We start from the raw sequence: 13,301 nt of genomic DNA on the forward strand, positions 1-13,301 counted from the left end.
AATAATTGTACATAGCACTACCCGTCAGTAATAGGACACGTGGCAATCTTCTAGAATGATGGTAAGAATCCATCTAATCTAAGTTAGTGATGATAAGCAAAGATGCTCCCGGCCATATATATATCATGCAGGCCATGACAGACTCCACCAAGTCCCTCCCTTTTATCGCAGGGTGATTAATCGAGTCATATTTTGTGCCAAGATAGATGGCTACCTGGGGTGACACATGATCCACCATTTAAAGTTGAATGTGCCACATCAATAAAACCAAAACGAAAGCCGGTATTTACCTAACTTTAAGTAACTTGTCGAATTTGTGGTACAACTAAAGATAAGCATCTTTTAGGTGTGTCGGGCACTCTGTTGAATCAACGTATCATAACTAGGAGAAGAACAAAAAGTAAAACTAAAAGAAGAAAATCGCTCAATATACAGAAAACCCACTTCGAGAACACGAACAAAACACAAGATCATCATCCATTTTATATCATTATTGAGATTTACGTTTTTGTTTGTAACTAAATGTTTATTTCGACGATATACAGAAAACTAGACCTTCCCCTTCCTCAACTAACAGTTGTGATTACAAATGAAAGAATTATATCTGGATATTATCCCCTGTATCTCTCTCTCTCTCTCTCTCTCTCTCTCGCTCTAGATATCTACAGAACCGCTAATCCCCTTCCCTTTTTTCAACCCCCAAAATCTAAGTGAAATCTAAAACTCACAGAAAAGAAGCGTTTTTCGCAAACCCTTTTTTCAACTCCTTTCAGGAACGAGGAATTCGAGTTTTTATCGGTTTCAACTTCAAGCCCATGCTTTCTGGTGAAAGAAGCTCAGGTGCAATGCAGGACGGACTCAAGGGGCTTCTTGGGCTGACACTGGACTGAGAAGGCCTGTATAAACCATATCCCATGAGGAAGTACTCTAGCGGTATCAACATCGCATGCGGCTGCTCTTCTGTCACCATTGATCCACATGCCTGAACCTGCAGGTCACCCACACGTCCAGTAATGAGCTTACACTATATTCATGGAAAAGTACGACTAAAACTTGATATGACCGTAGAAATTAGCCGGGTTGCATACCTCAACCAAGGCACTATATCTTCTATCTAGTTTTGAAGTCATGTAGAGAGCTTCTGAGTGAAACGGAGAGCTGTCACCAACAAATATTAGCGAACGGCATTGTAGCTTTCTCAATCCTTCAGAAATGTCAGGTCTCCTACGAGAAATTAAAAATAGAATTAATTCCATGCCACCTAATGCATCAAACTCCGATTATGAAGTGGTTATAATTGGACATCCTGTATGCATTTTGTGCAGTTAACACTACAGAATGCCACAGTGATTGCTAATATCTCGCTGATAATTTGTCTGCCGGGGACAACCCCTTCCTAAGTGGGTGGTTTGTTATTGGGATTTGATCATAAAATACAAATATGAAAGAAATCTCGGGAATAGAATTTACCCATTCATTGCCTCAAGAAATCGCCAAACATTCGAACTATGCCTTTCATCAAGTGACTGTAAGAGCATACAGACATTAGACATGAGATCAGCACTTAACCACCATCATCGTTGGTTTTATACAGACATGGAACGTAACATAATAAAAGAAGATAAAAAAGGCTAGAACACTAACTCTTCTGCATGCCTGAACTATATCTGACTCTGGTACTTGAACACCACCACGAACTTCCTGCAGCCAGGATTTAAAACTTAAACAATCAAACCAAAATAGATGCCGGGACAAAAATATATGTGAGTTCAACTAACAGTGGCAGACCTTGCTGAAGTACCGCTTAAGCAATATCTCCTTAACCACCCCGCACATGCCATAAAAGTAGAGTAAATTCGACATCACCTGAAAACGATATTAAATGTCATGTGAGAACCAGATTTTCCTTAAACCCAACAAATTTATACATCCAGGAAGGGGAGAAAAAAAAAAACCTTATTATACAACCATTCTGTCCAAGTGGCTGCTTTGCATATGGGTGAAACAAGTATCAAACCCATGACACGTGGTCTATATTTCATCTGTTGCCAAGAGTTATAGGAAAATCAGACGATTAAGGACTTATTGAAAGATAAGGAACACATATAAGCACCAATCTGCACTGTGCCAAGAGATCTTACAGCAAATTGGGTGAGAATGAAAGCTCCAGCTGTAACTCCCATACACATCACTGCACCGAGTCTATGGAGAGAGAAAGAGAGATCAGGGTAACTACCTTCATTTTTCAATCATCTAAATAGAAGGAAGATTATTTATTTGCGTGGGTTCAGTAAATGGGAGTAAAGACACTAAATCAGAAGCATTCTAATGAACAGGCATTTAATTCAGATCATTCCAAAGCAAGTTCTTGTTTCACATGAAATGGAAATTTCATTTACCCAAAAAAGTCGAGAACCTCGGCAATCTGATCTACTAAATCATCAACAGAATACAACGGATCATCAAGGCTAATTGCAGAAGCTCCCAACTGAACAAGTTCTTGAAGAAAGCACAAGATAAGATACGATGTGAAAAATAGCACTCAAATACAAGAGAAAATTAGACTGGTGTAGTCATAAAAATCAAGTGGAAGCCATATATGTAGTCAAGTTATTGATTTACAAACCTCATGGCCAGGAGGACTGATATGATATATGCAAAAGTTGTGGAGCAGCAAGGAACAAGCTTCTGGACAAAAGAATAATCCTTGAAAGCAGGACATATCTGGTAAATCAGATAATAAGACAAATGATAAGTTGGATCTTAATGTCACGAAAAGAAACAACGACGTTGAAGCGTTTGGTGGAGATAATCCATGATGCTCGAGGTTTTAAATACTTGTCTGAAGTTGGTAAAAAATTAAGACAGAATTTCTCCAATTTAGTAAGAAGAAAGCAAAACCAAACTAGTTAGGAAACTGCACTCATAACAAATAAATTTCAGTGATAGAAATTGATCAAACGTATTTTCTAACTACACATAATATTTCAGGGTTATGAGCAATTTGATTCTATTAAAAAATTTGGAATTGAAAATGATGGGTAAGATCAATCAACAAAACTGCCAGGCAATGAATTTTAATTTCATGAGTAGCACACGTCCACGTATGCAAGACAAAGACAAACCAAATGTACAACCAATCATAACAATAATTATCGGTAGCTAAGCTATGCTGCACTTACGGTTTAAGGCTAAATCAGGATACGTGACAAGAGCTGGCTTGTCCGGATCTCCCAACACAGCGACCGACACATAACCAAGACCGGTTCTCACAATATGCTCCTGCATAGAGATGCCATAACAGGATACAATTTAGACAACATTTCAGGGAAGTAAAATTGAAACACAATAGTGACAAAGCATTCATATGACTGCGAATCAGCATTCAAGAGATAAACCGCGCACGTTAAAAAAGGCGCCCTTCGGGTTATTTACTGTGAGGAGATGATGATACACTAACAACCATAACAAAGTATACTACCATCAAGAAGAAAAGTAGAGTGATCGTATGCAGTTCGTACCCTTAATAACAAAGTAGAAAATTGATCACATGGGCGCAAAGCAATCATCGATGAAAGTTTGAATTTTTATTCTTTGACTCCAAGAATATCAGCAGCATTCCAATTACTAACCAACCAAATACAATATATTTCCCAAAGCAGAAAAATTATACTACTAACTACTTTATAGATAATTGATTCATATACTCACTTACTCAGCTCCCAAATGAGAAAAAATGCATTTTGTTCTTCAAAAGAAAGAGAATTTAACAAAAACCCAACAACAAAAATAGACAATCTGAATTTGTTAGCCTGCAATTAAGAAAAAGTAATGTTGCAGCAATCGTTCATGATAATCAAGAAAATATTAGTCAATTCCTCTCAACACCACCCATTTTTCGTAATCAAAGAGTTGGGCTTTTCAGAATAGCAGGATCAAACGCAATACATATTGCATTATACAAATTTCGAAATTTTCTCGGCAAACAAACAGAACAACGTGTTTGTTAAAAGTAAAATACGATACAAAATTTCAGGAATGTGGGTTATTTACCTTTCCGCCAAGAGAAACCCCCTCCATATCCACCGACACCGAATCACTTGAATCCCCCATTTTCCCTCTCTCTCCTCTCTCTCTCTCCCCTCTCTTCTCTCTCTAAAAGTCCTCAAATGGCTGAGGCATTGGGTTTGGTTTCCATGATTTATATATAAATATGAAAATACAAATCTATCTCTTTAAAATGTTGACTCGTACGAGTCGCGAACCGAGTCACCGACGCTTAATCGCCAGAGAGGTCTCAGGAGCGGTCCCGTATATATGAACGGGTTTTGATTTAACCAGAGTTAAGAGCGAGAGGCCGACAGTTTTTTAAATTTACTAAAGTGCCCTTGCTTTCCTTAATTCTTTTTTTTTTTTTCTTTAAAAGATCCAAACCCTAACGATTTTTATTTTGTTTTTTTTGTTTGAAAACAGATTATATTTATATTTGGGTTTTTTTTAGTGGTGAATTAGTTATGTATTTGAAGTTGTTTTTCTTTTTGTTAAGTCGTATTTGGAGTTGTTTTTTTGTTTTTTCAAACAAAATTAGTAAAAATTGTTAATTGCAAATTGAAGCAAAGGGCTAAATTGTAAATAAGTCATGAAGTTGGTGGGCACGTATATCAAGCATTTGCTATTATTTACGTGTCGTTTTTAAACAACAAGGATATTATTTTCAAAAATATATGTGGATTTTGGGAAGATTAATTACTACGCTAAGTAATTAATCCTATTAATTGCAATGTTAAGTGGATATGATGAATAGCATGGGAAGATATTAAGTGGTAAATCATTTATGTTTAGGGATTTGTTATAGTTTAACGTTAATTCTCGTGTTAACATTATAAAATATTGATATAGAATCCTAATTTTGGAGAGAGTTCTCTTAAGCATTGCTAATTCATCTTTTAAGTTCATTCAGAAAAAAAAATGGCACTGAACATTTAGAGTCTGTTTGGTATTTTATTTGAAATTTTTTATCATTTTTCAAAACATTTCTTAAGAACATTTTTTGAAATCAATTTTCTTTAAGATTCAAAAAATTTGATTGGTTTGTAATTTAAAAATTTTAAATCTTATGACTTAAACTAAACAAAGAGATATAAAAAAGAGGGGGTCGCATGAGAGAGAGAAAGAGAAGGGAGGAGGAAAGAGAATAAGAGATGATTGAAGGAAAGAGAAATAAGAAAGAGGAAGAAAGTGAGAGAAATAACCGAGATAAAAAGAGAGCGGATTGGATGAAAGATGAAAATGGTAATAAAAAAAAAAAGAAAAAAACAAGGAGAGAGAGAGATTTGGAGTGAGAGGGGAGGAGGGAGAAAAAAAAGAGTAAGTTTATGTTTAAAAACTTACTTTTTATGTTTTTAGAAAATAAACTATATTTTTTAGTTAATTTTGAGTTTAGTTTTTTAAAATAATCCTACCAAACAAGTTTTTAATACTTAAAACTTAAAAATTATTTTTGTGTTTAAAAAGTTGGATTCAAGTAGAGTACCAAACAGACCCTATGTTTTCATTTGACATGCATCGAATTTGTTAAATTATCTTATCTAAGTCTATCATAGACATCAAACGAGGCCTCAAAGTCATTTTGCAAACTCTTGGTACAATTGCGAATAACAGTAGGCAAAATTTGACTTATACTGAGAATTGCAATTACCCACTGAAATATGATGTATTTCATTCATGAAAATGAACATATATGAACAAGCATAATAAATCTAACCCATAACTTTTTCCTATATTAGTTTACATGTTGCATTGTTTGATCCACATATTTTTATTATTATTAATATGTTAAATGCAACAAGAGAAGTCACAACGTCCTTATTTATTTGCACATTATAATAAAATAACATACGAGTAAATATTCTTGATCACTTATCATTATTTAATGTATTAAATCGTATTATTTAATTCTCATGTTCATACTCTTAAATAAGTGGGACACAAATAGTAGGACCAAGTTGTGGTCCGTTCGAGTTAAACGCTTATGCATGTTGCTAAAATTGGAATATACACATAGATTGTATTGTTCACATCCAAATATATAGAAAGATTTGCTACTCTTTTATTTATTTATTTTAATTGTTTTTTTGGCAATGCATGGTAGGCCATCGTAATCACGACCACAGGATTCAGCAGTTGAGACATCATGTGGCTAGATATAACTTATAAGTGCAAACATGCAATTATATATTAATTATTTTTATTGTTTAATTTTTCATCAAGTTATTGGTATCTGTCATTAGCATTCACCAGACAACAATCCAAAAGTTAATTTTCACACAATTTTCAGTCCTTTTACTAAAACGTTTTTTTCTAAGATCACCGGATAACGGTTCTTCGACGAAAATTGCCAGACAAAACACAACTAGGTAACAATTTTTTCGAGAAAATTTGCCGTTAATTATTGACAAACAATTTTTATAAGAGATTTTTTTTTTTTAATGACGTATATACTTATACATCTTTTTTAATTTGTTATATGAACTTTTTATATCAAATTTTCAAAATCATTACTTTGTCATCTCACATTAACCTCGTTATGTTTTTCATCCAAAATAAACCACATGCACTACATATTACTTGTGTTCACCATTATTTTGGATTTTTAAACTTCCCAAACCCCAAAATAATCTTGTAACCAAGTCATGTGCTCTTATTTTGAATGGAAACTTTACGGTGCTAGGTGAGATGACAAATAAATGATTTTAAAAAATTGATATAACAAATCACTTAAAATTTAATTTTATATGACAAAAAAAAAAAAATTTATATGTCATTTAAATTTTTTTTTCCGTCCTATAATTATTGCTAGCTCATAGTGAGACTAATCGTTTATTAAAATAAAAAAATTTAAAAGATACAGAGTGGATAATTCGAACATGGAACCCCAAGCACAAAAATAAATATTATTAACCAATTGAGCTACAAATGACTTACGTAGATTATTGTGTCATTTAGCAAAATTGAAAAATTCAAGGCCAAATTACATTTAGATACGAGTTGTTTGCATTTGTGCGTCATTAGAACTTTTTTTGGTAATTGTCATGATAAGTCACGATCTGTTTGGACACATGATCTTATTTAATAAATTTTTAAAAATGTATTTATTGGCAACATGAGATGCGCTCTCGTCAATAAAACCCTCATCGGCCGTCTATATGACACTTACCAACTTCATAATCTGTTTGTCTTGATTTGCTTAAAAATTAATTAATTACCTAAACAAACATGGTAATGGAATTTATTTGGGATTATTAATACTTATGATACACTCTTGTAGGGTTATAAATTAGAAAACTGATCTATGTAAGTACACCATAAGTTCCAATATCCCATCAACATTAACCCACCAACCATCGATGAGAAATCATATATAATTACCATAATTTTTATCCTTCGATTTTTGTCCAGGATTTTAAACTGCGTTTTTCCTGCTCCCATACTCCCAATCCCAGTGATGTGAGTAGCTTTATTGACATTGTCAATCCGTGCATAACTGATTCACAAAATATCGATTTACCGAAGGAAGTCTCTGAAGATGAAGTTTGGATGGCTGTGAACGGCATTGGAAGCTTAAAGGCCCTGGGACCTGATGGGGTTGCATGCTATCTTTTTTTCCAACATTGTTGGTCCACTGTTAAGCATTCTGTTATTTAATTGGTTACAGATTTCTTTGATAATTCCTCAAGTCTTAAACTGATTAATGCAATGTTATTTACAAAATTATAACTAAAATTATCATTTCTAGGCTCAAATCTCTGCTTGCACAGATTATATCTAAAAATCAAGGGGCTTTTGCCCCAGGAAAATCAATCCATGACAACATTCTTATTGCTCACGAAATTTTTTCTGGATTTAAGAATAAAAAAGGCAGGTTGGGTTCCATGGCCATTAAGTTGGACCTTGAGAAAGCCTACGATATGCTTCATCGGGACTATATTCGAATGGTGCTTAGTAATTTTGGTTTCCACCACAATTGGATTAAGCTGGTCATGGAGTGTGTCACTTCAACCTCATTCTCTGTCTTGATTAATGGAGAAACAAAGGGTTATTTTTATCCTTCACGAGGAATCAAGCAGGGCGATATTTTATCCTCTTAGACCAACTTCAATGGTGGGCTAAAAGTCAAATTATCCCTCAAAATTTCCCTCCAAACCCACTCCAACCCAAGGGGAAATTTTGGGCTAAATGCTAAATGCTAAACTAATGCCAAATTCCCCCAAAATTTAGCCCAGAAATCGAAGTGGACTCCACCTAATATTTATCACAATTTAAATTTTTTTAAATTAAAATGTTCATAAAATTAATTTACTATAGTCTACATATTTATTTAATTTTTTAATTTAATTCAACAAAAAAAAATAGCCTAAGTTTATTCTTTAATAATCTCAGGCTAAAATTTAGGCTAGAACGGTTAGAGCAGAAAAGCTGTTTTTAGGCTAAAAGCTAAATTTTCTGGGCTAAAAAATTTGGCTTTTAGCCCAACCATTGGATATGGTCTTACATCTTCATTTTATGCATGGAGCCTTTAATTAGACAACTAAATTTGTTAGCTTGTAATTCTAAAAATCAGGTTGGTATTCTTACTTATCCTTTAGGGTTCAGAATTTCTAACCTTGTTTTTGCAAATGATTGTTTAATTTTTAGTAAAGCCTCATGTAAAGCAGCAAGGAGCATCATGAATACCCTCAGTAAGTTTTATTCTGCCGCTGGCCAAAAGATTAATTTCAACAAATCGTCTCTCTATTTTTCTAATAATACCACTAGTAGTTTAAGAAACGATATAATTACCATATTGCAAATTCAGCATAAAACAACTATTGGTAAGTACTTGGGAATTCATAATATAATTTTCTGGAAAGATCCTATCAACTCTAAAGAGCTTATTCTCAAAATAAAAAAAAGAAACTTCCAGGTTGGAAGGCAAATACCCTTTCTAGGGCTGGCAAACTAACTTTAATTAAATCCAATTATCTGGCATGCCTAATGTAACATCCCACATCATCTAAGAGAGTGAATCCTGTAAGCCTCCCCTAGACGATGTGGGATATTACACCTAATCATGTCATGACTTGTTTTAAATGCCCTAATAAAATAACTTATACTTTGGACAAAGAGGGTATAACTTTTCTTTGGAGTAATGAAACTAAAATGGCCCCCGTGGCCTGGAAGAATGTTTGTACTCCTAAATCTATGGGTGGTTGTGATTTTATTGCTAATTACAGTTGGAACAAGACCTTATTAATGAGTATGTTGGACTTTGATATTGTAAGAAAGATATGTAGTATTCCTCTTCCTTTGCATGAAAGGCAAGATGAGTTTATTTGGGGTCCATCTACTAATGGTGAATTCACTGTTAAGTCTGCAATTTGGTTGCAAGTTGAGCACCAAACAGTACACCCTTTAGCTGTTTTGTTGAATAAAATGTGGAAACTGTTAATTCCTCATAAGATAAAAATGTTTTGTTGGCTTCTCTTTCGTGGGAGACTCTAAACTCGAGTGAGATTAAATAGGTTCTTTCCTAATACTAATCATGTTTGTCCTTTTGTAATACTGATGAAGAAGATCAGCAACATCTTTTTGTTAGATGTATCTATGCTCAAGAAGTTTAGCGAATTTTCTCTAGCCCTTACCCTGTTGGTGTCGGGTTGGATTTAATTGATTGGTTATCTGAATTGAATGCTAATGATGAGGTGGAATTGTCTGATCTTAGTAAGGCTCTCCTTATTTGTTGGCAAATATGGAATGATAAAAACAATTTGATTTTTCGTAATTGTAAGGTCCACCCTGCTAGAGTTCCAATGGTGGCTACTACAGTTGGTAGTGAGTACTACAACACTAATAAAAGCTCAAGATCAATTCATAATTTCGATGTTGTTTATGGATGTTCTTAGATTATTAAGTGGAAAGGCCCTTGTGCGCCATGGCTCAAAATTAATTTTGACGGTTTAGTGGTGGGATCTCAAGCAGCTGCAGGTTTTGTCATCAGAGATCATAATAGGCCTCCTATTGTTGTTGGGACTCGCAATCTTGGAGATAATACTATATCTGTTGCTGAAGCTCTTGCCTTACGTGATGCGTTGAAGTTTGCAAAAGTCAAAGGTTTTAAGGATATATGTGTTGAAGGTGATTCCAAGCTTGTCATCAATTCTATTTTAAACAAGTGCAGAACGTCTCGGCGATTGAAGACTATTATCGAGGACATCAGATTGCTTGCACGATCATTTTCTTCTATATCTTGGGCTCATGTCTTTCGGGAGGCGAATTTTCATGCTGATGCCATTACTAGAGTAGGGCACTCTATTCATGATACTTTTATTTGGGATAGGACTTTACCTACTAGAAATGCTTTTCTCTTCGATTGTACTGGTAGCGGTTGAATTTGTGGTTTTTCTCTTTGAATGAAATTATTTTTCCATTAAAAAAAAAAGGAAAACTGCATGCTAGCGCCGGTAGTGCATGAATGTGTTAGCATAGCACTGTGCTGTTTATTACTTTGACATAGCAGAATTCGTCCATGCCATGTGCAACTAATATTGACACAATTCTATAGACATATGTCTTTGTATAAATTTTAGGCTGTTTTTTAGCTACGGTTTATGGAACTTGATTTTGATCCCACTTTATCTCATTTAACTCAAAAGTCACAATTTTACTTTTTGAAATTCAAACTTTGTTATAGTTTGACTTGTGGATGGGGGTGGTTTCCGTTTCATTCGGTTTGATTTTTTGCCAAAATTAAAGCTAAACTACTTTCGATTCAATTAAGTTCGATTTTCTTTTGGATTTGGTTTTGTTTGGTTTGGTTTCTTTTATTTTATTAATGTCGCACTCCTAAACAACTGATTTTAGTATTCATCTTAAGTCTTGATAGTAATAAAAGAAAATCAACTTTTATCTTCTCCTCTGTAATGGGGAGCACCAGAACAAGCATAAAATTCCTAGAGAAGATGATCGCTACCGTCGATGCTGCCAGGGCGAAAGGGCAATCTGTTGGTGGTTTTTTTCTTTTGGGTCAAATGTTAGGCTTGTTAAGCACAAACATTTAGCACAGTATATCATCGTATCGTTTGCCAATAAACTTATATTTTGGTAGGATACCTTATTTTATTTATAATAATAGTATGTTATATTTGTCGATCAGCTTATCCAAAAGAAACAAGGACACTTTATTTTCAACGAACTGCACGTTAGATTGTCGATCAGTTTAACTTGCACCTTTGGCATGCGTCGGTCGTCATATTTGTCAACGCAACGACGATAGTAGAATTATAAATAAGATAATAATTTTTTAATTTTGTCCAATAATATTTTAACACGTATTTTATAATTTTTAAAAATAATAGATATATTATTAATGTTTATTGGACTGTAGAAAACAAAGAACACGTCACGTTTTTTTTATTAAACCATATCAGAGTAGAGTACTTATCCATGAATCGGCCCAATTAAAAAATGTCACGTGTTTGTATTTTTAAAATTCAAAAATTTTAAATATCATGCCAATTATTTGTCAAAATAATAGTTTTAATATATCATTCAACAAAATTATACTCACTAATGAGTACCAAAGTATCATCGGAATTCAAAAACTATACAGAATTCACTCCAAGGCAAATTATTTACTTTTGCTTTTCCTCTTGTTGCTAAGCCTAAATCACTAACAAAAGTTTGCATGAGCATTGCTTGTGGTGCAGGGCATAAGAATTAATTATGACCCCACTGAAAAGCCCGATGGCTTCTGTCGATCATAAAGACGACCTCTAATCAGATTTGACGTGTATTTTTGTCAGTAGATATGGTTGAAACAGGCCCAACCCAAAATCCTGTGGGCCAGGCTCATATTAAATGGGTCAAAAGCTTTGCTTCAAAGATTCGATTGGGTGGTTAAATATCAATTTTAAAGTGCCGACTCATTTCCTCAAATTAAAAATAGAAAACAAAAATTGAGAGTTCCGCATTAAAATAAAAAAGTAAACGTTGAAAATTAAATCTCAATTGTTCAATTCGTGAAAAATAATTTATAAGAAAAAATTTATACGATTTTAAATATATCTTGACATTGACCGAATTAAGCTGCGAGCGATACTGAATGGTTCAATTTCTAATTGCAAGTGATGTGAGATTACGTGTTGTGAGTCTCATCATGAACGTTACTTAACACAAGTGATGTGAGATTAGGGATAGGTCGAATCTTAATTCAAACCTTAACTTCAACAAAAAGAATAATACAATGATTAACTTTTGGTTAAATTGTTAAGTACAATTAATCAATGAATTTGGTTAGGATTGATCAAATAACCCATCCAAATTCGAAAAATACACGACATTTTTATATGTCATATATGAAATTTAGATTAAATTTAAGAGCGAATCAAAAAATTACGGTAACATATTTTCCATTAGAATACAAAAAAACATCCATCAACTTTTTTGTTTGCAAATACACACATCAATCATGAATGGATAAAGACTGATTCTTTCAAAACTATTCGATTTGATTAAATTTTGATTACAAGAAAGCAAAAGCAAAATATATTCCAGTATTTTGCTCACAACGATAAGAAATGCTAAATGGGCTCTTTCAAGTGAGTCTCTCCATGTATTATCCGCCGCCTCAAGTTTTTGACACACTTTTTTATAATATTAACATCAAAATTAACATTAAATTGTAAAGTGACAAAAAATTTATGAATAGTTCTATCTTAAAAAAAGCCCTCTCAACATTTCTCTAATGATAAAACATCCACCGTTGATTTTACCTTTTTTTTTGTTTTTGGCTACAAACCAACAAACAACGTTGGATCAAAGAAAAACAGCTACATTGTATGCTACGCCGATTTCACACGACCATATCCATAAAGTTGAGAGATTAGACAAAAAAAAATTATATAAAAGGATATAATATTATTCCTGTCCCTTTCAATAGTTATCACATCTAAATATATCACTTACCACTTTTATTTCATTATTATTGCTTTAATAAAGTTCCAAATTTTACAACCAAATATTCCTCAAAAAACATAAACACAAAAAGATGAAGAGATGAAATAAATAATGAAAATACTTGGGTTTACTCGGTTGGGAGTTTTTTTTGGTACGACAATGGCCATGATACAATAGTTGGAAATTTGAATAAAAAAATTTCAATTAATAATATTATGATATTTGATGTATCGAATCGTATTTTCGTCACAATAAATTTTTTTTTTACTCTGGTGACGCATCTAATTGTCAATTCGATTCTGTTTGAT

The 13,301-nt window shown here is 33.4% G+C and overlaps 1 protein-coding gene across 3 annotated transcripts; it reads right to left on the reverse strand.

Moving 5' to 3' along the window:
* Positions 1 to 460: 460 nt before the first annotated feature.
* On the reverse strand, positions 461 to 4,285 carry LOC103951961 (protein NDL2). 3 transcript variants are annotated; one of them, XM_048579738.1, is made up of 11 exons: positions 4,054 to 4,285; positions 3,183 to 3,282; positions 2,627 to 2,724; positions 2,400 to 2,488; positions 2,142 to 2,202; positions 1,956 to 2,042; positions 1,789 to 1,866; positions 1,657 to 1,701; positions 1,471 to 1,526; positions 1,089 to 1,224; positions 461 to 988 (listed from the first exon to the last, which is right to left on the reverse strand). In XM_048579738.1, exons 1-11 carry the CDS (start codon positions 4,111 to 4,113, stop codon positions 770 to 772), a joined length of 1,029 nt encoding a protein of 342 aa, XP_048435695.1. In that variant the 5' UTR covers positions 4,114 to 4,285; the 3' UTR covers positions 461 to 769. The 3 variants fall into 3 exon arrangements, with proteins under 3 accessions (XP_048435695.1, XP_009361736.1, XP_048435704.1); XM_009363461.3 differs by having other exon boundaries at positions 1,645 to 1,701; positions 4,054 to 4,283; XM_048579747.1 differs by lacking the exon at positions 4,054 to 4,285 and having other exon boundaries at positions 1,645 to 1,701; positions 2,627 to 2,842.
* Positions 4,286 to 13,301: the final 9,016 nt, after the last annotated feature.

Source organism: the organism of the source record quoted next, unplaced genomic scaffold (assembly GCF_019419815.1).
Source record: "Pyrus x bretschneideri cultivar Hongxiangsu unplaced genomic scaffold, Pyrus_bretschneideri_v1 Contig1, whole genome shotgun sequence".
Lineage (NCBI taxonomy): Eukaryota > Viridiplantae > Streptophyta > Magnoliopsida > Rosales > Rosaceae > Pyrus > Pyrus x bretschneideri.